The sequence below is a fragment of the Capricornis sumatraensis genome, chromosome 20 (genome assembly GCF_032405125.1).
Source record: "Capricornis sumatraensis isolate serow.1 chromosome 20, serow.2, whole genome shotgun sequence".
Classification (NCBI taxonomy): Eukaryota; Metazoa; Chordata; class Mammalia; order Artiodactyla; family Bovidae; genus Capricornis; species Capricornis sumatraensis.
The window spans coordinates 58934658-58960148 of record NC_091088.1 but is presented as its reverse complement, the minus strand read 5'-3'; the positions used below and the strand labels follow the sequence as shown (position 1 = coordinate 58960148).

The 25491-nt window shown below is 58.3% G+C and overlaps 1 protein-coding gene across 2 annotated transcripts; it reads right to left on the bottom strand.

The window, feature by feature from the left end:
* Nucleotides 1-4668: 4668 nt before the first annotated feature.
* On the bottom strand, nt 4669-25281 carry PPP5C (protein phosphatase 5 catalytic subunit). 2 transcript variants are annotated; one of them, XM_068992005.1, is made up of 13 exons: nt 25116-25281; nt 19020-19261; nt 13113-13260; nt 12330-12451; nt 10274-10339; nt 9877-9975; nt 8929-9034; nt 7135-7277; nt 6945-7032; nt 6484-6524; nt 6209-6387; nt 5277-5358; nt 4669-5133 (listed from the first exon to the last, which is right to left on the bottom strand). In XM_068992005.1, exons 1-13 carry the CDS (start codon nt 25234-25236, stop codon nt 5071-5073), a joined length of 1500 nt encoding a protein of 499 aa, XP_068848106.1. In that variant the 5' UTR covers nt 25237-25281; the 3' UTR covers nt 4669-5070. The 2 variants fall into 2 exon arrangements, with proteins under 2 accessions (XP_068848106.1, XP_068848107.1); XM_068992006.1 differs by lacking the exon at nt 10274-10339.
* Between the last annotated feature and the right edge of the window lie 210 nt (nt 25282-25491).

The following is a 25491-nucleotide window of genomic DNA, read 5'->3' as shown; positions in this document are numbered from 1 at the left end:
GCTGGATTTAGATAAGGAAGAGGAACCAGAGACAAAACTGCCAACATCCACTGGATCACAGAAAAAGCAAGAGCGTTCCATAAAAACATCTGCTTTATTGACTATGCCAAAGCCTTTGACTTTGTGGATCACAACACATTGTGGAAAACTCTTAAAGAGATGGTAATTCCAGATCACCTGACCTGCCTCCTGAGAAACCTGTATGCAGGTCAAGAAGCAACAGTTAGAACTGGACATGGAACAACAGACTGGTTCTAAATTGCGAAAGGTGTATGTCAAGGCTGTATATTGTCACCCTGCTTATTTAACTTATATGCAGAGTACATCATGCGAAATGCTGGGCTGGATGAAGCACAAGCTGGAATCAAGATTGCTGGGAGAAATATCAATAACCTCAGATATGCAGATGACACCACCCTTATGGCAGAAAATAAACAGGAACAAAACAGCTTCTTGATGAAAGTGAAAGAGGAGAGTGAAAAAGCTGGCTTAAAATTCAACATTCAGAAATCTAAGATCCTGGCATTTGGTCCCATCACTTCATGGCAAATAGGTGGGGAAACAATGGAAACAGTGACAGACTATTTTCTTGGACTCCGAAATAAAAGATGCTTGCTCCTTGCAAGAAAAGCTATGACAAACCTAGACAGCATATTGAAAAGCAGGGACACTGCTTTGCCAAAAAAGGTCTGTCTAGTCAAAGTTATGGTTTTTCCAGTAGTCATGTATGGATGTGAGAGTTGGACCATAAAAAAAAAGCTGAGCGCCAAATTGATGCTTTTGAACTGTGGTGTTGGAGAAGACTCCTGAGAGTCCCTTGGACAGCAAGGGGATCAAACCAGTCCACCCTAAAGGAAATCAGTCCTGAATATTCATTGGAAGGACTGATGCTGAAGCTGAAGCTCCAGTACTTTGGTCACCAGATGCAAAGACTGACTCATTGGAAAAGCCCCTGATGCTGGGAAAGATTACAGGCGGGAGGAGAAGGGGATGGCAGAGGATGAGATGGTTGGATGGCATCCCTGACTTTGTGGACATGAGTTTGAGCAAACTCTGGGAGTTGGTGATGGACAGGGAAGCCTGGTGTGCTGCAGTCCATGGGGTTGTAAAGAGTCGGACATGACTGAGCGACTGAACTGAACTGTGTCCTGTTTCGGCTGGAGATCCATGACCAGAGTCTGATCAGGAAGAAACATCAGACAGATCCCTAATAAACATTCTTTAAACAAAGAGGATGGGGAGAAGGATGGTCTTCTTCACAAATGCCAATATCACAAAAGACAGAGAGACCGAACTAAAGGTAACCCGGAGCATTCAAAAATTTTTATTTATTTGGCTCTGATGGGTCTTCACTGTGGCACCTGGAATCCTTGCTGAGGCAGGCAGGCTTCTCTCTAGTTGGGCTCAGTTGCCCCGAGGCACGTGGGGTCTTAGTGCCCGGACCAGCGATCGAATCCACACACCTTGTATTGGAAGGTGGATTCTTAACCACAGGACCATCAGGGAAGTCCCTAACCCAGGGCATTATCAATCGGGCCAACAGATACAACTGGAATAAAAGTCAGTAGGTTTAAATACAAATAGTGTAGCAATGTTAAATTTACTAGTGGGTAAATGTAGGGTCCTTACGTGAGAGCAGCCTGAATCTTAGGAAAAACACACGGAAATATGTTAAGTATCATGATGTATGCTATGCAACTTACTCTCAAAGGACTCAGGAAAAAAGTATGTGTGTGTGCACAGACACAAAATGCACACACCCCAATGCAGTGCGAGCAAATGGAACAAAATGTTTTGTAATACGTGAATCCAGCTGACCCATACACAGGGAGTTCTTTGGACCTGGAGTTCTTTGGACCTCTTGGGCAACTTTCTCTATTTAAAGTTGTTTCCAAATAGTACCTCTATTTAAAGTTGTCTCCAAATACTAAGTTAAAAAAGAGAAACCATCAGTATCTTAAGAGGATACTGCCAGCAGGATGCAATCCAGAATTGATTCATCCTTAAAAGAAAAGGCCAAATCCAACGGTTGACAAGTTAAATGCTAGCTACGGGCCTCTTCCTATAGGAATAATGGCATCTCTGGGCTTCAAGTTAATGTTAAGCATCTTGGGACCAACCCATAAATTTACTTTTAATCAGAAATTTAAGGAGAAAGAGAAAGAAAGAAATTTAAGGGGACTTCCCTGGAGGTCCGGTGGTTAAAACTTCACCTTCCGAAGCAGCGGGTGTGGGTCTGATTTCCATTTGGGGAGCTAAGACCCCACATGGCTCAAGGCCAGAAAAGCAAAACTTAAAACAGAAACAACATTGTAACAATTTCAACAAGGACTTAAAAAAATGGTCAGCATAAAAACAAAGAAAGAAATTTAAGTGAGATTTAGAAACTTCCTCCAGAGCTCCCCTAGTGGCACAGCGGTAAAGAATCGGCCTGCCAATGTAGGCTCCAGTACTCTTGCCTGGAAAATTCTATGGACGGAGGAGCCTGGTACGATGTGGTCCATGGGGTCGCTAAGAGTTGGATAGGACTGAGCAACTTCACTTTCATGCATTGGAGAAGGAAATGGTAACCCACTCCAGTGTTCTTGCCTGGAGAATCCCAGGGACGGGGGAGCCTGGTGGGCTGCCATCTATTGGGTCACACAGTCGGACACGACTGAAGCGACTTAGCAGCAGCAGCAGCAGCCAACGTAGGAGACAGTGGTTCAATCCCTGATCCTGGAAAATCCCACATGCCTCAGAGCAACTAAGCCCAGGTGCCACAACTATTGAGCCTGGTGGCCACAACTACGCAGACCCGGGCGCCCGAGAAGCAAGAAGAGAAGCCGCCACAATGGGAAGCTCACGCACCTCAACTAGAGAGGAGCCGCAACTAGAGAAGGCCTGTGTGCAGTAACGAAGACCCAGCACGGCCAAAAAATAAAAATGAATAAACTTTTAAGTGTTTCAAAAAATAAGCAACAAAAATAAAAAGCTTCCTCTGTAAGTGCCGTCAGCATGGGTCTCGGTGAGGCCCTGTGCGGCAGGCAGTGCCCTGGGGTGGTTTGTCATCTGTCGCCCGGGCCCTGACATCTGGGTTGGCCTAAGCGACTTGCTCCACAGACACCATGTGGGGGAAGGGACGCATGGGGACTTCTGAGACCAGGTCATGAGGTTCAGGGAGCTCCTTGGCAGGCCATGGCCACTGCATTGTGAGCAGCCCAAATCACAGGGCAGCTGGATGTGCGCTCCAGTGAGTTCCCAGCTACCAGGCACTGGAGTGAGCCCACCTGGACCACCAGCCAGGCCAGTCTTCTGGCGAGTCCAGCCCAAGGCCACTGACCACAGCTGCCAGAAGAGCTCAAGGGAGAACTGTGTGGCCCGGCCTTGTCGACCCATGGAAAAGAGAAAGATGGATATATCCCCATGCTTAGAGCCAGTGAGCTTCAGGGTTTGCAGTGCAACAGAGGACTGATCCCGATCAAAGGAAGGTCTTAGCCAAGGGGCCTCTAAGTCCGAGGAACATCCTCCCCGATGAGGGTCTTCTTTTTTCCCTCTGGGTGGCCTAGACTTTCCCAAGATCTATGCTGGGGACCCTGGGCCCCACGGCATCAGTTAATCTCTCTGGAGATTAAGGTCAGCCACATGACCAACTGGAGTCAAGACCCTGAGAACCAAGGCCCGGGCAGCCTTCCTTGTCGTCACCTTGCTGCTGGGAGAAGTCAGCGCTGTCCGACTCCCCTGGCAGAGACACCAGAAGCCCATGCCCGCTCTCTCTCTGCCCATGTGTCTCTTCTCTCTTCTGATTTTTTTTTTTCTTGCCGTGATAAACTGTAAGCATGCATAGAACAGCTCTTTTGAGTTCTGCCTGAGTTCTAGCAAGCAGTTCGACATGAAGGTGGGACTGGGGACGCCGGAACTAGAGTGGCAAGAGGGCCCCCTGTGGCGTCTCACCAGCCGGAATTCCACCTGCAGATCCAGAGGGCCCTCAGGACTGAGGAGCAAACGCAATCGGCGCACGGGAACTTTGTGCTTATTTTCCTCACGACAGCGCGCTCCCCCAGGGAGGGCCTCACGCCCACTGGTTCACAGCCACCCAGCTGGCTTTGGAGAAGACCAACCCGCAGGGCTATTCTGAATGCCCCATGGAATCAGGACTGAAGTCGCCTCATTTAGAGCTCAGACTTAAAAATTGAAATATAGATGGGATTCACTATTAACTGCCATCGAAGAATAAAAGGGAAAGGGGCAGAAAACACCTCCAGTCTCCTTTGGCGTAGGGAGATAACTGCTTCGTTGTATGAGGTGAGAACCGAGGCTGGCCTTCCCTGAGAGGGGTCGGGCGAAGGCAAGGCTGGCCTGAGCAGCCTCAGTGAACACTTGCTGATGAGGGGTGACGTGAACTGTGGATGGGGTTCTCTGTCCCAGGCGGCAAAACTCGCCCCCAGGAGCCTGCTAGGACAGCAGACACAGGGGCTGCTTGGCCAGGTGGCCCCAGGACGGGCCTGTCCAGCTCCAGGGAGATGAGAGGCGAGGGGATAGGACTTCATGGGCCCCCCGCATCCCTCCAGGTCCCCTAATGAAGTGGTCACCCCAATGCCAGCAGCTCCTAAGGCCCCACCGTTTGAGATGAGCTGACTTACAATAATGACTTTATTTTAACATATTTAATTACAGACATAAAATAGCTGGGGAAGGGGGTGCGCCCCAGCCAAGCCCCACCCTGGGGCTGCCAGGAGGGGGGTGCAGGTGAGGCCTCCCTGACGACCCTCCTTCCAGGGGTCTTCCTATGGTGGGGCCCTATTGCTTTAGCAGGGGAGGGGCCATGCAAGTAAGGAGGGCGGGGAAGCCTCTGGGCCCCACCCCCCCACGGCTGTGCTGGCCTTCCTCCAGAATGCCCGGTCGGCGCCCCACCCTTAGCCTCTCCACCTCCTTCTTCTTTGTTGGGGGAGCAGACCATCTGGCCAGCCCCCCACCCCCTCTGCAAACCTAAAGGGGAATAAATACAAACTTTACAAAGTAAAAGGGGGTCCAACGTTGCCCTGGGCCGGGCCTGGGGTCGATGGGGAGCTGGGCCCTGCCATGTGGGCCTCACATCATCCCTAACTGCAGCAGCGTGCTGGCGTAGGCCATGGGCTTGACATCGGGGTGAGGCTGCAAAACCAGAGGCACAGGGTCAGACACAGAAACAGGCCAGCAGCGAGGCTGGGGCTTGGAGCCCCAGAGGCAGAAACCAGCCCCCTCACCTCCCCGGGGAATGGCTCTCCCCTCTGGCCCAGGCTGGGGGGCAGACTCACCACTGCTGTGAACTGGTGGAACTGGGGCCGCAGGTCGGAGCCCTGGAGGTGGATGTAGGCGGCTTTGTTCCCCATCTGGTCGCTGTGGGGACAAGGGCAGAGGGGCCGTGTGGTCAGTTAGAGGCTGGGAGGGGCTGGGGGATGAAGGGGGCAGGGAGAAGGGTCCCGGACAGAGACAGGGACACAGATGTCAGGAGAGAGGAGTCGAGGTGGAGAGGGGCCCTGGGAGCCCAGACAGAGGAGCAGGGATGGAGGGGAGAACCTCGCGGGGTCCGGGCGCCAGGGGGAGCAGGCCCGGGGAGCAGTGCCAGCAGCGGCAGGGTGGAGGCAGGGCTCAGGCCAAAACATGGTCTCCGAGCCAACCGCGCCCTGGCTCCACCAGGCAACACGGGCACAGAGGAGCGTGGTGACCGGCCAGCTGGGAAGGACTCGGTCTCGGCTCGCCCAGAGCATGGGAGACTCTGGCTTCTTGAACCAAACACTAGCAAAGCGGACGGCAAGACGGACGGGGAACTCGAAGACCAGGAAACTGAAAACGTGGTCCGCGTCTGGGTCCTTCTTGGAAGCAATCAACCGGTAAGAGACACTGAGGAGGGCTACGTGGGGAAAGGGAACTCTGGCGGGGTTCTGGCGACCTGAAGGACTGACAGTGGTTATCACGGTTGTGTACAGAAGAATTCCTTCCTTCAGCAATGCCCTGGGCCATCACCGGGTGGAAGACAGGATGCCTGGGGTTAGCTTCCTAAGAGCCCACGGTGGGGGCGGGGGTGGGGTGAGAGTCGGTAATTGTTGAACCTGGGTGACGGGTATGTGGGCGTTCATTACAGTATCTGATGTATCTCTGGAATTCTCTATCATGAAAAGTTAAAAAAATAAAAAAGAAAACCAGTGGGCTGGGAAGAGCGGCCCGGCGGGCAGGGGTGAGGACGTACCAGTAGTTGGGGGCAGAGAAGACGGTGACGCAGCGGCCGCCGTGCGCCACCTCGTAGCCCTCGGCCTTGACCTCGTGGCTGCGGATGATGTAGTCCAGCTTGTTCTCCTCCAGGAAGGCCTTGGTGACGTCGGGCCCGAACTGGCAGCTCACGCCCCGCTTGCTGACCGAGCGCCCGTTCTGGGGAGACACGCAGCTCAGGCCATCTACTCCCCTCCGCCCTGTGCGCCCTGCCCACAGCCCGCACCTGCCAACCACAGCCCAGGGCAGACTGACCTGCGGCTGCGGGTCCGACCAGAGCAGGTCGCACATGGGACCTGGAGGGGAGAGAGACGAGCGTCGGGGGCTGGGCGAGGGTGCTGCCCTCCATGGAGGGCACGGGGCACGGGAGGCGGGGTTCTGGGCCACCACGGGCCTCCCCACCAACCTCCCCGCCAAACCCCGTTCAGTCTGTATGACCCCAGAGCTGGAAGGAGCATTTCTTTTTAAGTTTTTGTTTTCCCCCGCTGCATCACGCAGCACGCCGGACGCTAATCCCCAACCAGGGGTGGAGCCAGCCCCCTGCGGTGGGAGCACAGAGGCCGAACCACTGGGCTGCCCGGGAGGTCCCTGGAGGGAGTTAAATAAATGACCGCTGCAGACACTCCTGCTCCCTGGCCAGCGCCGCCCCACGAGGGAGGTGCACGGAGCCAACATGCAGGAGAGGAAGGTGGGGCTGTCCCTGGCCACCCGGTCACCTGAATCTGGCGGCTGCCGACTCCGCTCGATCTTCCTGATGTCGTCCAGGGTGACGCCGTCTTCGCTGAACAAGCCCCCGTGCATGATCTGGGGTTCAGGCGGGAACAGCAGGGTAAGGAGAGGGGCCGGCCACACCCCACCCTCTGCCTCGCAGCCTCGCGTGGTGGCCAGGTAGGGAGCCTGCCTCACCAGCACTTTGCCGTTGATGCACTGGGCCAGCGGGAGCCACTCGAACACCTCGCTGAAGAGCTCGTACATCTGGGCTGTGTACTTGGCCTTCACCTCCCCCTCGAAGCCATAGATCTGGTTCATGTTGTCCGTCTCATGGTTGCCTGGCCGACAGCAGCATGAAATGAAACCTCAGCACCCCGCCGCTGGGCGGGGCGCCCTCCAGCTCAGGCCCCAGCCAAGGCCGAGGAAGACCTCCCGGCAGCCCCAGCCAGTGGCATCCACACAGCAGCTCGCAGGTCCTTCCCAGAAACCCCGCGAGGTGGAGACGCTGTTCTCAGTCCTGTCTAGAGGGGCAGACGGGCTGAGAAGATTCACGGGTGTGTGGTCACAAGGCCCAGGCCGGCTCCGATCACCGCAGGTTCAGCCCTGGTCCCGACCCTGACGACCAGAGGCACGTTCCTTGTCCCTATGAGACTCAGATTCCTTCTTGAAGGACCAGCCACACTGATGCTAGAAGCATCAGGCAAGGGGGGGGGTGGGTCTTGGAGCGGAAGAAAGGCGCCCCTGCAGTGCCTGCTGTGGGGCAGTCCCATGCCTGGGTGTCTACCTTCCCACCAGAAACCATCCTCCTCCCTCTGGGGCCGGGGGAGGCCAGGGAGCGGCCAGGCCCCCCACAGCTACCGAGTCCGGACTGTTCGAGTCCAGCTCTTCGCCACCTCCTCCAAGGAAGCCCGCAGTAGGCGCTCATGGGATCTGTGCCACGTGCCAGGAGTGCTGCAAGAACTCCTTGAACCTGGGCGTGAACCCGGGGGGCATCAGCACAGCTGTCCCCTGACCAGGGATTGAACCTGGGCCCTCTGCATTGCGAGTGCAGAGTCTCCGCCACTGGAGCACCTCGTGCGTCGCAGAGCCCCCAGCCCAGCCCCTGCCCCCACTCCATCCTGCTTCTCCTCCGCTCCTGGTCACATCTCCTCTGCACTGATCCCCTCTCGGCAGGCCTCACTCCCTGGTGAGCTGACCCAGCCCAATGCCACATGTACGCTGAGGAACCCCCACTTTATAGCTCCCGGAGGCCACCTAGACATCTCCTCTCCGCATCACAGCCACATCCAGATCCAAGCTCCCCAGCTTTCAGCCTATACTCTGCTCTTCCCGACACCCCTCAAGTTTCTCAGTGGCAGCTGCAGCTCTCCAGATGCTCTAGGCAAAACCCGGGAGTGGCCCCCCTCCAACCCCTTCCTTCTCTCACATCTGCATCCAGCCCACCAGCAGACTCTACTCAGAAGTCTCTACTTCAGTAGCGACCCCATCCAACCACTGTTTCCACCTGGGTCCAGCTACCACCAGTCTCCCTGCTCCCTCTCTTAGCCCTTGTCTGTTCCCCATACGGAGGCCCAGTCAGTCTCTACTTCAGAAGCGACCCCATCCAACCACTGTTCCCACCTGGGTCCAGCTACCACCAGTCTCCCTGCTCCCTCTCTTAGCCCTTGTCTGTTCCCCATACGGAGGCCCACAAGGTTCTATTAATACCAGAGACGGCCCCTGGCCTTCCTCTGCTCAGAGGCCTCCCATGACCAAAGTCCTCCCCGGGGCCCACAGAGTTCCACTAACGCCATGCTGGTGCCCAGTGCCCAGCCTATCCAACCTGTCCGGGCGGCCCCGTGCACGGCCTCAGTGAAGGCACGAAACAAACACGCCTGTAGTCACTATCCTGCACATGCCCTGCCCAGGGCCCCGTGCTGACCCCAGGCCCCACGCTGACCCCAGACCCCATGCTGAGCCCCCAGGCCCCACGCTGACCCCCCAGCTCACCTCGAAGTAAGTGAAAGTGATCTGGGTACAGGAGCTTAAAGCCAAAAAGGGTGAGGATCACTTCTACGGAGAAGGAGCCGCGGTCCACAAAGTCGCCATTAAATATCTGCCCTGCTAAGGAAAACAAGGGGGAGTGCCCCCCCCAGCCCCTCCAACCCCGCTCCTGTCGGCACCACCCTGGGGCCAAGGACGCCAGCAGGGCTCGGGGCCCCCGGGCTCTCCTCACTTGTTGGGTCTGGCCCAGTGGTTTGGCCTCTCTGAGCCTCAGGAGGTACCAAGGTCCCCAGTCTCACCAGCTTCTTAGGTGAACTGACGGCAGAGGGATAGACCCTAGGTGGTTAGCCGGCTTCAGCTCTCCCCCCAATACAGGCCCAAAGCCACAGGGCAATCGGGACATGGGCCTGGCAGTCCCACCCCGTGGCCATTCATAAAACAATTATCCTAACAGGAGCAAATCCGTATACAATGAGGGTCGGGGCCCCCGAGCCTGTCACAGGTATGAACCTGCTACCCCTCTCAGTAGCCCGATGAGGCAGATCCATTTTACAAACGACAAACCTGAGGAACTGAGAGGTGAAGAGACCTGCCCGAGTCACACAGCCGGAAAAGGGCACGGCCAAGAGGGAAGCCAGGCGTGGGCAGGGCTGCCCACCCTCACGTAAGCGCTCTGCAGCAGCACACACATCCAGCCCCGTTCCAAGATGAGGAGAAGCCGGGGCTCGGACGCACTGGCCTCGTGCCCAGGTCACAGCAGGCGCACACCAGCCCGGGCCTGTCCGGCCCCGGGGCCCAGAGAGCAAGGCCGGCGGCTGTTCCACCCCGGCTCGGGGCCGGGGCACTCATCAGGCCTCTCCCTTCTCAGGTTCAGGCAGGGAGCCCTCTCCCTCCCGTACTCCACACCTGGAGGAGAGGCCGGGGAAGGGGGCTGGCCCTTCTGAGGAAGGATACGTAGGGGTTGGTCTCCGAGGGTAAACCATTGAGCTCAAATATGTTGAGGAGGTCATAGAACTGGCCGTGGGTGTCCCCACACACAGTAATCTTCTCTGTCTGGAAGAAAAGAGGCCGCCGGAGAGGGAGGGGCCCAGAGATAGACGTGGGGAGGGGACAGAGGGGAGAGGAGGGGTGAGAGGTCACAGTGGACCAAGAAGAACCGTGCAACAGACACAGGCGGGGAGCACGAGACGCAGAGGGGAGGAGAGGGACAGGAGAGACACAGGGTGGGGGGAAGGAGACCAAGCCAGGGGGTGGGGAGGAGGTTGAGGGGGGTTTGTGAGTTTCTGAGCTCCGTAGCCCCTCCCCAGCCAGGGAGCCACCCGCCCGTCCGCACACCGCCCCCAGCGCGCACCTCTTTGAGCGTGGTCTCCACGAGCGTGCTCAGCTTGGAGAGGACCTCTTTGACCTGTACTAGAATCTGGAAGGCAGGGCAGGCTGTGAGCAGGGCCAGCTGGAGGGCCAGCCCCCCACCCCAGCCCCAGGGAGACCAGACTGGCCAGGAGATGCTGCTGGGTGGAGGGGAGGGGAGAGGGGAGGGAGGGGCAGGGGAGGCCCGGCCGAGCGCGTGCCCGCTGGGAACAGAGTCTGTGACCTGAGTGGGCTATGCGGCATTAAAACTACTTCACGGGAAAACCCAGATTCTCCGTTTCTCTTAAAACAATCAGCATCAAGCATAACCACGTGGGATGAATCCAGATACAGAACGTTTAACAGAACAGCTGGCTTGCAAACATCCAAGTGTCAAAGTCACAAAAACCTCCCCAAAAGGCATGAGGCTGCTCTAAACGAACAAAAAAGTAAAACAGCAGACCATATGCAATCATTGATCCCTCAATGGATTCTGCATTAAAAAAAAAAAAAAGAACCGCTAAAAAGGATGTTTGGGGGAAAAAACTGGGGAAAGCTGAACTATCAGTACTAGTCCTTGCGGACTGAAGACGGACGCGGCAGCACTGTGCACACCAGGCGTGTCTGCAGCAGCGGCCGGCCTGCGGCCCGTCTGCTTCAGTCAGTGGTATTCTATCGCTACCGAATTCCCAAGGTGGGAATGACTACAGTCATGCAGGAGAATGTCCTGTTGTTAGGGGATACAGGTTATGGTGCAACTTATTCTCAAATGGTCCAGGAAGAAGGAAAAAAAAATACTGTGTGTATACACATGCATATACATAGAAAGATAAAGCGAAAGTGTCAACACCTTAATAACTGGCGACTAAGTGAAGGGGCTATGGATGGTAACTGTGCTGGTCTTTTGACTTTTCTGTAGGTTTAACAATTTGCTAAGTGAAAAGTTGGGAAAACAGTGCTAACAAAGAAAAGCAGGAGGTGTCCACTTCCGGTCAGAATGTAGAAAGTTACAAAAGACTGTCACTCTTGCCTTAATGATGGAAACAAGCCAAGAAACAAGAAGAAAAAAGAAAAAACAAAGAACACCCTGAAACATCTGAGAGTGAGGACTCAAAGAAACCTAAATGAGTCAAACTACAAGACAGTGAGGTGACCAGCTCTTCCCTGGGAGATCGGCGGCGGCTGTGCTCCCCACCAACCGGTGGTGCAGTGAGGGCCAGGCTGAGAGGGGATTGGGAGCGAGAGCCTGGGGGCCCCGTGGCAGAGGCCTCTGCCCAAGCCTGCGTCTTCTCTCCCATGGCCGCACAGAGGGCGTGAGGCAACGTGGCGGACAGGAGCCACGAGGCACAAAAGTGGGGGCGAGACTGGGAGCAGAGAGCCCCTCAGACAGCCCAGCAGCCGGCGGCAGGGCTGAACATCAGAGTGCTTTCCTACAGCTCCGTGAGCGGGAGACCTGAGAGCCTGCAGGCATCCCTGGGATTCCGCCAGGGCGGAGATGCCGAGCCCGGCCCCCGGGGGGTCCTGGCTCCCCTCTGGACATATCTGAAGCCAGCTCCAACTCGAGCTGCCCCTGACCTGCAGCGGGGACAGACACAGCCCCTCACTGTGGCAGCCCAACAGAAGCAGGGCCTGCCTGTGTCTGCAGGAGAGGAATCTGTCTCCATCGCTACTGTGCTTCTTACACAAAGTGTCTGGCCCACGAGAAAAAAGTGCCAAGACGGGAAGAGCAGACAAACGGAAGCAGACCCAGAGATGACCCAGATGGTGGGAGATCTAGACAGTAACTTTAAAATAACTGTGTGGAAAACGTGTTGAAGGATCTCACAGAAAAGGTAAATGACATGCATGAACATATGGGGCCGAGAGACGAAAGCTATTAAAAAAGTAACCGATGGAAATGCTGGAGATGAAGAATTCATCTGCAGGGTGCCCAGCACACCGTGGGCTCGGCAAGTGCCAGCCGGCGGGACCGCCCTGCTCCCGCGCCCCCGCGGTGGCAGGGCTCAGGCCGGGCCAGCGCCCTGATGCTACCCCGGGCCCCGGGCTCTGGCGGGCGCTACCTGGTAGGCACACTTCCGGTGCAGCTTCTTCTGGTCCTTGTACCACTGCATGAGCTCCCGCATGAAGGTGACTGTCACCCTGCCGTCCTCCAGCTTGGGCCCACTGTACTCATCCTCGATGGCTGGCGTGTGAAGGGGGGAGGAGAGTCAGGGGCCGCGGCCACTGCCAGGATGGGAAGTGAGGCCTGGCCCCCAGGCACAGGGCAGGCTCAGCGCTAGACACACAGGTTGAGAGGGGACGGGGTGGAGACTCCGCTCCTCGGCCAGGGCCTCTCATGGCCGGCCCCCTCTGCTCAGGCGGGCTCACAGGCGCTCTCCCTGACCTCCCGCCTACAGGGCGCCCCCTCTCTGGCCGCCTCTCTCCCGGACTTGATCTGCTAGCATTTAACATGTGAACTATCAGTCCTCTCTCCCCACTAGGACACCGGCTCCAGGGGGCAGGGGCTGTGTGGGTCACAGCTGTATCCCGTGCCCACAATGGCGGCACCCAGTAGGGACCCAATAGTCATCCGTGGAATGTATGACAGACGCCTCTGAGCGCCCAGAGGACCTGGGGACAAATCAGGCCCATGACGGGTGGTGCAACTGCGGGATGGATGCAGCAAGGAAGCTTGCCTGCACCCGAGACCTCCAGCCCCCAGGCTGGACGGCGGGGTCTCCAGGAGCACAGACAGCACGGGGGCACAGGGACCAGAGGCGCCCAGCACGCACGGTCACGCAGGGCCCGGGTGAGGACGGGGAAGGCTCTGGGCCAGGCGCAGCACAGCACCTGGGCCAACTCACTCATGCTCTCGATGTCGAGCGAGTCCACGACGGAGCGCTTGTGCTCGTCGCCTGCGATGGCCCGCTCGAAGGCCTTTTGCTTCACGATCTTGTTGCACTCCTGGTACTTCATCTTGGCATCCTTGTCATGGGGCTTCACCTTCACCACCTGGTACGCAAGGTGGGCAAGAGAGGACAGAAGGAAGAAAAGAGGCATCAGCACCCAGGCGAGGCGCAGGGCAGAGGGGTCACTGGGAGGCGGGGGCACCATGACTGCCCTTGGCTGGCCTGGCCCGGCCCGGGGCTCCGCGGACACTGAGCAGAGCACCCAGCCGCGTGGACGAGGGGTGCAACCCTGGACTCGCTCCCCGTCTAGGTCTTGGTTTCTGTGTCCCCAAACTGGGCGCGACAGCTGCCCACACAGGGCTGCCGGGAGGGAAAACGTATTAATCCATTCAGATGCTCCTTAATACACTGCAGCTCTGACCGTCATCAAAATAAAACTGGCCCTGCTCCAGCTTCATCGCTGGAACCAGAGGGGCTGAGAGGTCCCCGTGGGCTGGATCCGAAGTCATGATTTACAGCCCAACTCAACCAAAGAGGCAATGACTGGCTGGATGACACAGAGTTGCAGTTGTCTCATCTACGACGTGGGGGAGGTGACAGGCTGTTGGGGAGGATCAAGAACCAGCACGGGCCTGGCGTGCAGCCCGAGCTCTGTGGGCAGCCGCCAGCACCTGGTGCTCAGGCGCCCGGGGTCAACCTCGGGCCCTGGGGAGACCCAGGACCAGTGAGTTCCTTTGGTTCCCTCCTAAGGTGGAGGCGACAGAGCATGAACCCCGAGGCTGCCAGGAGGACGGAACGAGCAAACACTTGTGCAGGGCGTGCAGCAGCGCATGCCGCCCGTGGCCCCTTTCACGGGCTGCCGCGTCCACGACACAGGACCGTATGCAGGAAGCACTGGGCGCTTGGCCGTGAGATACCCTCAGGTCCCAGGAAGAGGAGCCCATCCCCTGCCCTCCCCCTACCTTCCGTCTCGCTTCCTATAGACTCTGATCCCCCAAGTCCAGAGGGAGTGGGGGCTGCATTCAGACCCCAGCTCTGCCTCTTACGTGCTGGGTGACCTTGGGCAAATGAATTCACCCCTCTGAGCCCCAGTTACCTGTAACTCCTCCTGTAATTATCAGTGGACCCTGCCTGACCTGCCCCCCATGCTGGCCTCCCCAGGAGTGGGCTCCCACAGCCCTGTGCCAGGGCACAGAAAACGGGGGTGCCAGGCAGCGAATGCACCCTGGTGGAAAGCCTGGCTGAATGCGTCAGAAGCTGGGGCAAAGGTGTTTGCTGATGAGCCCTGAAGGTCAGTGTGGCTCAGCCCCGAGAATGGGCGTGCAGACCAGGTTGAGTGGCAGGAAGCGGGTTGGGGCAGGCTTGGGCCAAGGCGCCCTGCCAGGTGCCTCCACCTGCAGCGGGGTGTGGTGCAAGGCTTGGGAGACAGGCCGCCCCAGACATTCCCTGGAGTCCTTCCCAACAAGCAGAGGTTAGGAGTCCACGGCCCAGGATGAAGTCCAAACCGCCACTCCGCCTGGCCCACAAGGGCCCGCCCAGCCCTTTGCGTTCCCTGCTTGCCCAATGCGAACCAGCCAGGCCAAAGCCAGAAGTCCCCAAAAGTGCCGGCCCCCTCTCAGCTGCAGGCTGGTACACCCCTGGCCCAGAACACCTCATGTCCACCCTCAGTGACTCTCCAGCCCTGCCTCCTCCTCCTCCAGGTCTCTGCCCCCCGCCCCTGCCCTCTCCCATCTCCCAGGCTGGGTCAGGCACCCGCTCTGGGCTCCCACAGGGCCCTGGGCTACCCCCCACCGCCCCGCCCCAGCCCTGCGCACCGCAGGAGACGGGTCTACCTCCCCAGCGGTAGGTGGCCATGGCTGCGAGGGCAGGGCTGAGGCTGTGTCCCAGGTGTAAGGAGTGCCCGAGTGGGCGGATGCCCCACTAAGCATTTCCTCTGAGCCAGTGCCCTCTTTTCAGAGAGCTCACGGGCAGGGGTGTGGGCCGGAAGCAAACACTGATGACCCCGGGAACAAAGGAACGGAGCAGTAACAGCGCACAGCTTTCTCTGTGCCCGAGGCTGTAAGCGACAACCTCGCTCACTTTCTCCTCAGAGCAGCTCTCTGTGATGTCATCACAGCTGCACCTCACGAATGGAGAGGGAAACTGAGGCTGGGAGAGGTGAACTCACTGACCCAGAAAGCCAGGATTCCATTCTCTCCCTGCTGAAGATCCTGCTCCCACCGCACACGCTGGGACGGGACCCCTCCCCACCTACTGCCACGGTCCCCACAGCGCCTGACACGCCTTCCAGAGACACGCTGCAGGTCTGGGTCTTAAGAGCAGGCTCTGGGGCCAGGCCTCCAGGCCTTGCAGTGGGGGGAGGCCCCGAGGCTTGTTGGCTCAGAACTGAATGCTGGACTTCTCTTTAAGAAGAGGGATCTCACAGCAAGTGGGGTCTAGGTTGTGTCCGGTCAGCATCCTGTGACAGTGATGCCAGACATGTCACTGGGGGAAAGTGGGGCGGTGGGGTCTCTGCCTTACTCCTTATACCTGCATGTGAAACCACAACGCTCTCAGAATAAACAGCTGTTTTTACAAAGTGGTTTCAGCTGCGAGTATTCCCGGGCAGTAAGTCCAGGGACTCAGACCGATGAAATGGTAACATGGGCTTGTGACCCCCACATAATGCCATGGGGCCAGTGTGTATCTGGGAAACGGGAACTCTCTGGAGTTCAAGAAGGTGACCCAGAGCACACGCTCCATGCAACGGGACGTCCTCAGGAAGTCTGGGTGGCTCACTCCTGTTTCTGCAGCGAAACCTCCAGAGGCACCACATGGGACTGCAAACCCTCCAAACCCAGAAAGTCCCGGGGGTAGGTGGTGAGTATAGAAGGAGTCCCCCAGACCCAGCCTGGGCCCTCGTGACTGTCTGAGCTCCAGCTGCAGACAGGAGAGAACACAGGTAGAATCTTGTGAGAAGAGGACCCGTTAGGGGCGCGGAATCCTGGAGCCAGGGTCCCCATGAAAGAATGAACTTGGAGACGAGGGAGAGGCGTTGGTGGGGGGATTCAACACGGACCTGGAGAGGGGGGATCAGCTCCTGTCCTAGAGGTGGAGCAGAGTGGAGACACCCCCGAGCCTCCAGCCCCTAACAAGGCCCTGTGTCTGCACACAGCCCTTCCTGGGGGCCAGTGGGCTCTTCCCAGACACCCCCAGGAGAAAGCACACCCAGAAAGTGCCCCTGAGTGGAGGCCCTACTCCACTGAGTCCTCACAAGGCCACTGAGGCAGGAGATCCAAAGCGCTCAGAGCTACACAGCTCACGGCCTGGCGTTCTGACCATGGAGCCGGTGAATCCGGCCCCTGCATGAGTGACCTGAAGAACTGGAGACCTTGACTCAAGGTAAGAATTCACACCTAATACACACCCGTATTCACAGAAATGAAAAACATGTGCGCACACACACGTGTGTACTTCCTCCAAACTGAACTGCTGTCTTCTCTGGTCTATCTGATGAAGACAGACGCGCTGGTCTCAATCACCCCACTGAGCGTTACAAGCATGGACTCTGGGTTCACGTCTCTCGTCTCTGCTGGGCGACCTTGGAGGAGGGACAGCGTCTCTCTAGACCTCAGTTTCCGTGCTGTAAAACAGTGAATCCGTTTTCCTTCATGCACAAAGCATGTAAAGCACTCACAACAGAGCTGGGCCCGCAGTGAGCGTGCAGACGAGGAAACTGAGGCTGAGAAAGGAAAGGCCCTTCACCTGAGGGCCAGGCCATGTAATGCTGTCTAACCAAGGTCGCGTCTTGGTTCTGCCTCCAGAGGTGCCACGACTGAAGAGGGGTCTGGGCCCATTCTCCGCGAATCCCTAGCGTGTCACCATACAATGGCTCTGGAAGTAGAGACTGCATGGGGAGCCACCCCAGGCTGGCCCCTCTGCCCTGCACCCAGAGTCTGATGAAACGTGTCAGAAAGGACAGCCTGCAGGCAGGCGGATGGTCCAGGCAGGCAAGGACCTCAGGATCGTGCAGGGGGTCCCCAGGGCTGCTGGCAGAGACCCCACAGGGAAAGCGGTCGTGACCCAGCCCCTCAGAATCCCACAAGGCCTGGGATAAAGCTGTGTATGCCCGCGAGATGGCTGAAGTGACCATCTCAGACTCCAGGAGTACGCACTGCGAGGCCCCAGGCTGGGTCAGAGCAGCGAGAAAACCTCCATTTCGGGCCATGGGGAGACTGCCCTGCAACCCAGGAGGGAAGGCCCCGCGCAGATCCGCACTTGGGGCTCCTCTCATCTTCTGCCCCCTCCCTTCTCTCCCCAGCCCCTCCCCCGCTTTGTAGAGCTGCCCCCACCCACCCCAACCGCCCTCCTGAGTTACTCATTACTGAGCCCTCCAGGCCCCGTGACCCGTGCTCACACCACTTCAGCAGCGCCCGACAGCCACCCGGGAGGTGGCCACGCCTCTCGGCACCACTGCCAAATGAGGACACCCCGGGCCCAGGCAGGGGACCGGCTGGACAACGACCGGGGAGCCCAAGCTTGTCAGGACCCCACTCTGCAGCTCCTTCCTCCATCCTCCCAGGGGGTCACCCCAGCCCCCGCCTCCACTCCCACTCCCGGGCTCTAAATCATCTCCTCCTCCCTGCCTCTGCCCTACCCTGCCCTGCCTCAGGTGCCCTGGCCCGGGGCTCAGCGCGAACCTGCACTGAAGGCTGCCCTCCTCTCTGGGCCAGCGGCCAGCAGCCCACCCCAGCCGTCTGACCTGCCCCCTCCAACTGCAGCCCGCAGCTCTCGGCCTCCCGTGTTGTCCCACCTGACACAACAGAAGCCGCTCAGAGCGTGTGACGGAGGAAATGAAAGGAGGCAGTGAGGCTGTGTGCACGTGTAAGGCGGGCACGACAATCATTCATTCAACAAACGCTAAGCCCCTGCTGGGTGCCAACCACCGTCCCAGGGAGCGTCCCAGAACAAAGAGAACCCCCGCTCTCAAGAAGCTATTCTCTGGATGGGGGAAGACGCCGGCCAGAGGCTGGGCTGCCTGCGTTTAGACCCCAGCTCCACCGCTCGCCTGCTGCATGCAGGTGGGCGGGTGCCTTGAGCCTCCTGGGCCTCAGTCTCCCCATCTGCACAATGGGGGTAACCACAGCTCTCGCCTCACAGGGCTGCCACACAAGTCACTCAGCCGGCTGGCGTGAAGGGGAGAGGCCGAGCCTGGCACACAGGCATGCTCTGTGAGGCCTTCCCACTATCGCGACCAGAGCAGTGACAGCAGCAGGAGCGGTGGATGAGCGAGTGACCTGGCGACCCCTGCCGTCCTCTGGGCCCCCTCCCTCGTCACCTCATCAAAACACACCCCCATGCGCTGTCCCTCTATAGCACCTCAGCCCATTCTCTTTCTCCCAGGCCCACATCCTCACCTGCAATGACTCTTTGCCCTCCCAATGACAGGTTCATTTTTTGCCCTCCTCCAAATTATAAGCTCCACCAGAAGGGCTGTGTGCTTCTTGTTCACCAACGGTAATAACAACAATAATCAGAATAGTTAATTACATGTGCTGACTACATGCTAGGTGCTGTTCTAAATGCCTGAAAAGCAGAGGCTCATTTACTCTTCACGGCAACCCCAAGAGGCAGGTCTTTGCCCCCCCATTTCATGGATATGGGGAAGAATGCACAGAGAGGCCAGGTGACTCGCCCAAGGTCACCAGGCAGCAAGGGCAGAGCTGGGCTGTGAACCCAGCTGGCGTGTGCTGGATGAGCGAGCGGTGAGTAAATGTGAGCACAGCCTCCTCACGCCTTGCCCGTCAGGTCTGGCCAAGCACCAGGAGGCCCCAGCCCACCCCGCCTGGCCCTCAACACCAGCCTGGTTCAGGCCCGGCTCACCGTCTCATAGTCACGCAGGGCGGCCCGGAACTTGCCCAGCGCCATGTTGCTGGCGGCCCGGCGGTAGTAGCCCTTGATGTACTTCTTGTCCATCTCGATGGCCCGCGTGGCGTCGGCCAGCGCGTAGCCGTAGCACTCGGTGCGCAGGTAGGCCAGGCTGCGGTTGCCATAGTAGATGGCATTGCTGGGGTTCAGCTCGATGGCCTGGCTGTAGAACTTGATGGCGTTCTCGTAGTCCTTGGCTGTGAAGATGCAGGAAGGAGGGGCGGGGTATGAGGCAAGGGTGTCACCCCCAGCCAGCAGGGGTCCTAGGCTGGGGACTGCCCAGTCCCCCCACTTACAGATGGAGAAACTCAGGCCCAGAATGGAGCTCAGAAACGTCTCTCCAGCCCACTCCCCTTCCTGACTTGTCCCACCCTAGCACAAGCCCAAATCCCTAACTCCCTAAATCACTTCCACATACCTGCCCACCCAACCATCGCCCCCCAAGGCCCCAGCTAGGCAACACTTCCTCCGGAACTTCCGGAGGGTCTTCTGAATGTACCCCAGAGAGGGTATGTTAGTGAGTGCCAGCCCTGAGATGGTAATCAGCAACTCTGAGTCTGCCCTGAGCCCCAAAACAAGTATACAAGCCCAAAGAGGGGTTCCAGTAAAACAGGAAGTGGGGACAGAAAAGGGAACTACTTAGGTCTCAGGAAGGTGACACATCAGAGACTCAAAGGAAGCGATAAACCAGACCCGAGGGAGAGCCTTCCCCATGGAAGGAACAGCAGGTGCAAAGGCACTGGGGAGGAGAGCACGACGTTCTAGGACCAGCGAGAGGGTGGTGTGTCTGGGGCGGGCTGAGCCTGGGGAGGGTAGGAGGTGAGGGCAGGGGAGCTGGCAGGACGCATCCCAAAGTCCACAGCCAGAGCAGGGCGCAGCGACAGGACGTGACATCTGGCCAAGGGGAAAAGTCCATTTTATTTGAGATGAGCCACGGCCGTGCCCTGCATGTTACACCTCGACCCGGGGCATCCGCACATCCCCACGGCACAAGCACCGTCTGGTGCTCCGTCTACAGCAAGCCACAGAGGTCTTGTTCAAGGTCAGACGCTCAGTCTGTATCTGCAGAGCTGTCCTGGCCCACATGGCTGTTCAACAGGCAGGACACGGAAGCCAGGGGAGCGCCCGACCTGAGGGTACGTGATGTGCCCGGTGCCTTGGGGGGCTCTTGGCACACAGGTCCCTCATGGCACCCCGAGGACGGCTGCGTTAGCCCCACTTCCAGATGAGGCTCTAAGAGGGAAACCACGTCACCAGGCAAGTGGCAGACAGGGATCCCGAATCAGGCCAAGCGCCACGGGCTCTCACGCTCATCCTCTGTACCAGGTGGCCTCTGGGGGAGACCGGCACAGGGCAGACACGGACATGGGGGCAGGCAGCCTGGGCCCATCCCCGCTCTACTCCCAGTGAGCTGTGCGTCCCGGGGCAACTCACGTACCCACTCTGGGCTAAAGTTTCAGAGAGTCCTCCGGACCCTCGGCCTGAAGTGGGAACTCCTGCCCTAACCCCACGGTCCTTCTCCCCAGAGGCATCTGAGAAGACAGGACCTTCCTTTCTGTGTTTGCCTATTGCCCAGCCTCCCAATGTGAACTTAAGTCCCGTGAGGGCAGGGGCGCTGTCTGTCTTCCTCTGAACCCTGGCCCTGTCTGAGGACACAGCAGCCCCCCACCCTGCTGTCCAGGGGCTCACGGTCCAGCTGGAGGGTGGGAGGGCACACACATCACCGCCCCCCAGACCATGACACCCGCAGTGCTGTGGCTGGGGCAACCCAGTGGGGATGCCAGGGCTGAGACTCGGAGGAGGAGGAGTCGGGAGAAAAGAACGGAAGAGGACTCCCGGCTCCATGAGTGGTTCCTGAATGAATGAAAGAAGGAAGATAGGAAAGAAAGAGAAAGACGGACACACCAACAGTAGAGAAGGAAGCCAGGTGCTGGGAGGTGCCAGGAACAATATAACGATTCCTTCCGCAGGCGAATGTCTGGCAATCTTTCAAATGGCTCGGATGTCACCTCCTTTGAGAAGCCTTCCTTGACACCCAGGCAGGGTCAGGCACCTTTCTGGGCGGCCCCCGCCCCGAGGCTCCGCTCTCCCAGGCCTCCCTCTCCGGGCAGTCACCGTTAGGTGATGGGTGTGTCTCCCCAAGACCGTGAGCCCTGGCTGGAGGGCAGGCCCAGGACTTCCCAGAAACATGCCTGGGCAGAACGAGGCAGCCGAGTCTGACCGACCCTCCCTGGAATGCCAACACCTTCGAGGACTCCTTCCAGCCTCCTGGCCGGATTCCAGAGGCCGGCGGCCAGCGTGCCTGCTGTGTACCTCTGGGCACGGGGTGGGGAGCCTGATATCAGGCTCTGAGGATCCCGACCATGAGACCCTAGACAGATAGTCTCCCCTCTCTGAACCTCAGCTTGCTCATCTGAAATGTGGGAAGCACAACCGGTCCCGCCTCATGGGCTGGCTGTGAGGGTTAAAAGAACTCCCAGATGAAATGTGGCTACAACCGAGAAAGCGATCAGCAGATGCTCATAAAAGAACTGACTGAACGACTCACTGGAGGGGAGAAGAGACTAGAAAAGAGGAAACGGGAGGGGCCTGGGCTTCACACAGCTATCGGACACGAGATCCCAGCCCTGCTCTACAAATATGAGTGCACTTAACCCTCAAGGGAGGCCCCATTTTAGAGAGGAGAAAGTGAGGCACAGAGAAGTTAAGGTCTTCCCAGGGGTCACACAGCAGCTAAGACAAAGAAACAAGATTTGAACCCGGGCAGCCTGAGCTCTTAACCGGGTGAAGTCTTGGACTCACGGGCCTCCTTCGGGGTTAAACGGAACCCCTCTCTTTATACAGAAGGCGGTGGGGGGCGATAAGGCTCAGAGAGAGGGGAAGTGGGGTGAATGACACGAGGGACCAGGCTCTTCCCCCTGGGGCCTCTGGATCAGGCCTGAGTTCCCAGGGGTCAACCAGCTAGGGTCCTGCAAGCCCCTGGGGGCCCTCGTCTCCCCGCTCACCGCCCCGGGGCCAGGACGGCTCCAGGTAGGGCTGTGGGTAAGGACTCTGAATGTGGGAGCCAAGCACGTGGTGAGGAAGGGGGATATCCGGGCCATGCCGCTCGCACACTCTGACCTTGAGCAAGCAGTTTCACTTCTCAGAGCCTCAGCTTCCTCTATAAAACAAACAGGGCCCGCTCCTGCCTGCCTCCCAGCGCCCGGGGGAGGATTAGACAAAGTGGTATACCTGGCCCCCGCGGGGGCTCAATTAAGGCAAGCTGTAATTAATCTTTTTATTGTTATTCCCCTGGGCCCGGGGACTGGGGCTCTGTGCCTACAGCTGCCTGCCAGACAGCAAGGGGCTTGGACCAGGAGGGGCATCCCCCTCCATTCCAGCTCAGTGCCAGCGCCGCTGGCTACCCGCCCAGTTTCAGGCCTCCCAGAGCTCAGAACCCAGGTCCTGGGGGAGCAAGGAGCTCCGCCGGAAGGCCCACTGTTTCCCATAATTCTCCCCTCATCTCAGCATCTGTCCCTATGCTTGCCGCTCTTCTCAAGCAGCATTTCAGGGGCAGTCTCACCTTCCACACTGCCCCAAGCTGGAGACTGGGCCCTGGCAGGGACACCTGATCCGGCAACCCTCAAAGCCGGGCAGTCACCTTGTTCTGTCAGGTCAGCCTCCAGAAAGTCTCTCAAATCTCTTCTTTCACATCCATCCTGACTGCCCGTCTCTCCCTGGTCTGGCCTTCATCCTCTCCTGTCCAGGGTCCTGCCTCAGCCTCCCCCAAGCTCTTCCAGCCCCCGGTCCTTCACCTCCAGAGGGGTCTTCCTAAAGCCACAAACCCAATCCCATCCTCTCCCTGCCTCCTCAGAGTTCCCAGGAGGGACGCTCAGGCTCCCCCTGCAGCCTCACCATCAACACTGGCCTCTCAGGCTCCAGTCCTGCTCACTTCCTCAGTGCTCAGCTCACCTCTGGGCCTTCGGCATCCCGCTCCTCCCTCCTGGGGTTCCCTCTCTCCAGGTGACCGCTATCATTCTCCCTCTGAAACACTTCTTGAGTCGGTTTCTGTCTCTCCAGCCCGGTGGGCACCACTCACCTGTCCGCCATCTTTCCGGGTCTCCAGCCTTGTCCTTGGGTCCGGTCTCTGCAAGGCCACTGGGAGATCCCCTTCCATCGCTAAGCAGCCTATGCTGCTCCTCTCTTCAAACGTCCCATGGCTTCCTGCCACCCTTGCGATGACATCCACACTCCCTGACCCGCCTCCAGGGTCTACCTCCAGCCTCACCTCTCGCCAGTCCCACCTCCTTCTCACTGCTCTGGTCTGACCTGACCTTCCCACCAGAGGCTAGCTCTCCGCTAAGGCTCCCATGTGGGAGATCCCTCCCACGCCGCGCCCTGCCTCCAGGGCCCTCTGCTGTGGGCCTCCTCTCTCTCCTGCAGGATCAGCTCTATCGGTCTATAGTCTTAGTCTCTTCCGCTCTTTAAAAAACAAAAGCAGCACCCCGCACCCCCAATTTCTCCACTCCCCATCAGAAACAAAATTCTCAAAACCCCTGTCAACGCTGGCTGTCTCCACTTCCTCATTTCCCATTCACTCTTCAGCGCCCTCCCCTCTGGCTACCAGCCCCATCATCCCCTAGAAACTGCTTGGGTCAAGGCTACCACCAACATGTTACGGACCCAAATCCAATGATCAATGCTCGGTGCTGGCTTTTGCAGCATCCCATCTCAGGCACATCCCCTCCTTCCAGAAGCACTCCTTTCTCTCAGCTTTCTTGATTTTCCCCACCAACTCAAGGACCACTCCAACGCAGCCTCTTCAGTTCTAACCACTAGAATTCCTTGAGGTTCTACCCTAAGCCCCTTCTCTTCCAAGGTGACCTCCTCCATTCCCAGAGGCTGATCCTGCTCAAATTCCTCACTAGAGAGTTCCAGGCTGGTCCATCTCTCCACTCAAGAGCTCCTCTGGGAGACTCAAGTAAAATCCGAACTTGTCTGTGCAGTGACTTATGAAACCCCTACAATATCTGGCCCCTGTCCTAAGCTTATCTTGTATCTGTTTCCCTGCTAACTTGTTAAAGTTCCAGCCAAGCCAGCCAATCTCCTTTCATTTGCTACCTCAGGGCCTTTGCACAGGCAGCACCACCCACCTGGGACACTCCTTCCCAACTGTCCTCTGAAACTTAAATGCCTTTTCCTCAGTAAGGCTTTCCCTGACCAACCTCTCTAAGGTCGTGGCCTCCAACCCTTATTCTCTATGTCTCTGTTGGGGTTTTTCCAAAGGGCTCATCATAGCTTCTAAGTTATTTTATTATTTCTCTTTGTGTTGGCTCAATGTCTGATTCTCCTGCTAAATTACAAACTACCTAGGGCCAGGGCCACATCTGTATCAACTGCTGCTGTGTACCTAAAGTCAAGCACAGACCTTAGCACGCAGCGGATGCTCAATAAACGGACCGAATCAATGAATGAATGGGTGCGCCCACATCCTACTTTCCTAAAACTCTAAGTCATACTAGTCTTGGATTGCCTCACCTCTACCCCCAGAGCCTTCCCTCTCCTGGAGTAACCTCAAATCTCCTCCTTCCTGGCCCTCCCATCTAATGATCTATTTCCCATTCCCACGATCGCCTGCTCTACCGGGACAGTTCCCCCTCTTCCCCCAACTTGGTGTCTCTCCACTTGGTAGCGCCATCACTCCTCCGCCCCATGTCACGACTTGGTAGCACCCTCTTCAGGTCGCGCCATAAGCTGACACCTCTGGGGTCTCACATTTGGTGATGCTCCCATTCCGGTCCCCCTCCTGTTTCACACTTGGAAGCGCCCTCCTCAGTCTCCCCACTTAGCACCCGCTCCGCTCGCCACTTCCAGGTATCACCCCTTCTCTCCGGAGCCCCCTCTGTCGCCCCTTGGTAGGGCCATCCTCGCCCTCCCCACGCCCGGTCACTTGGTAGTGCCTGCCCCGCGCCCAGGCTGCCGCTCCGCGTTGCCATGGTTCCGCGCGGGCCCGGCACCCCTTGACTTGGGGCTGCTCTCCACCCTCCCTCGGTCCCTCCAGGGCGGGCGCACCTTTGAAGTAGTCGTTGGCCTGCGTCTTGAGGTCCTCTGCCCTCTTCAGAGCGCCATCAGCCGGGGGCTCGTCCCGGGGGGGCTCAGCACACTCAGTCCGCTCGCCCTCCGCCATCGCCATGCCGCAAAGCGACCCCCACCCTGGCAACGGCCTCCAGCGGCACCCGGCCGAATCGTCGCGAAGGAGTGCCGACTTGCCGCTGCCGCTGCTGCACAAGTGTCGTAAAGCGCGGGCCCCGAAAGCTCCCTTCGCGCGCCTGCGCAGGGCCCTTTTGCCATAGAGCGCGCGGAGGACAAGGTGACCAGACGGCCTCCGACGGCGCCCTAGAATGAGCCAATGAGGAAGGCGAAAAGGGGCGCGCGGGCAAAAAGGCCC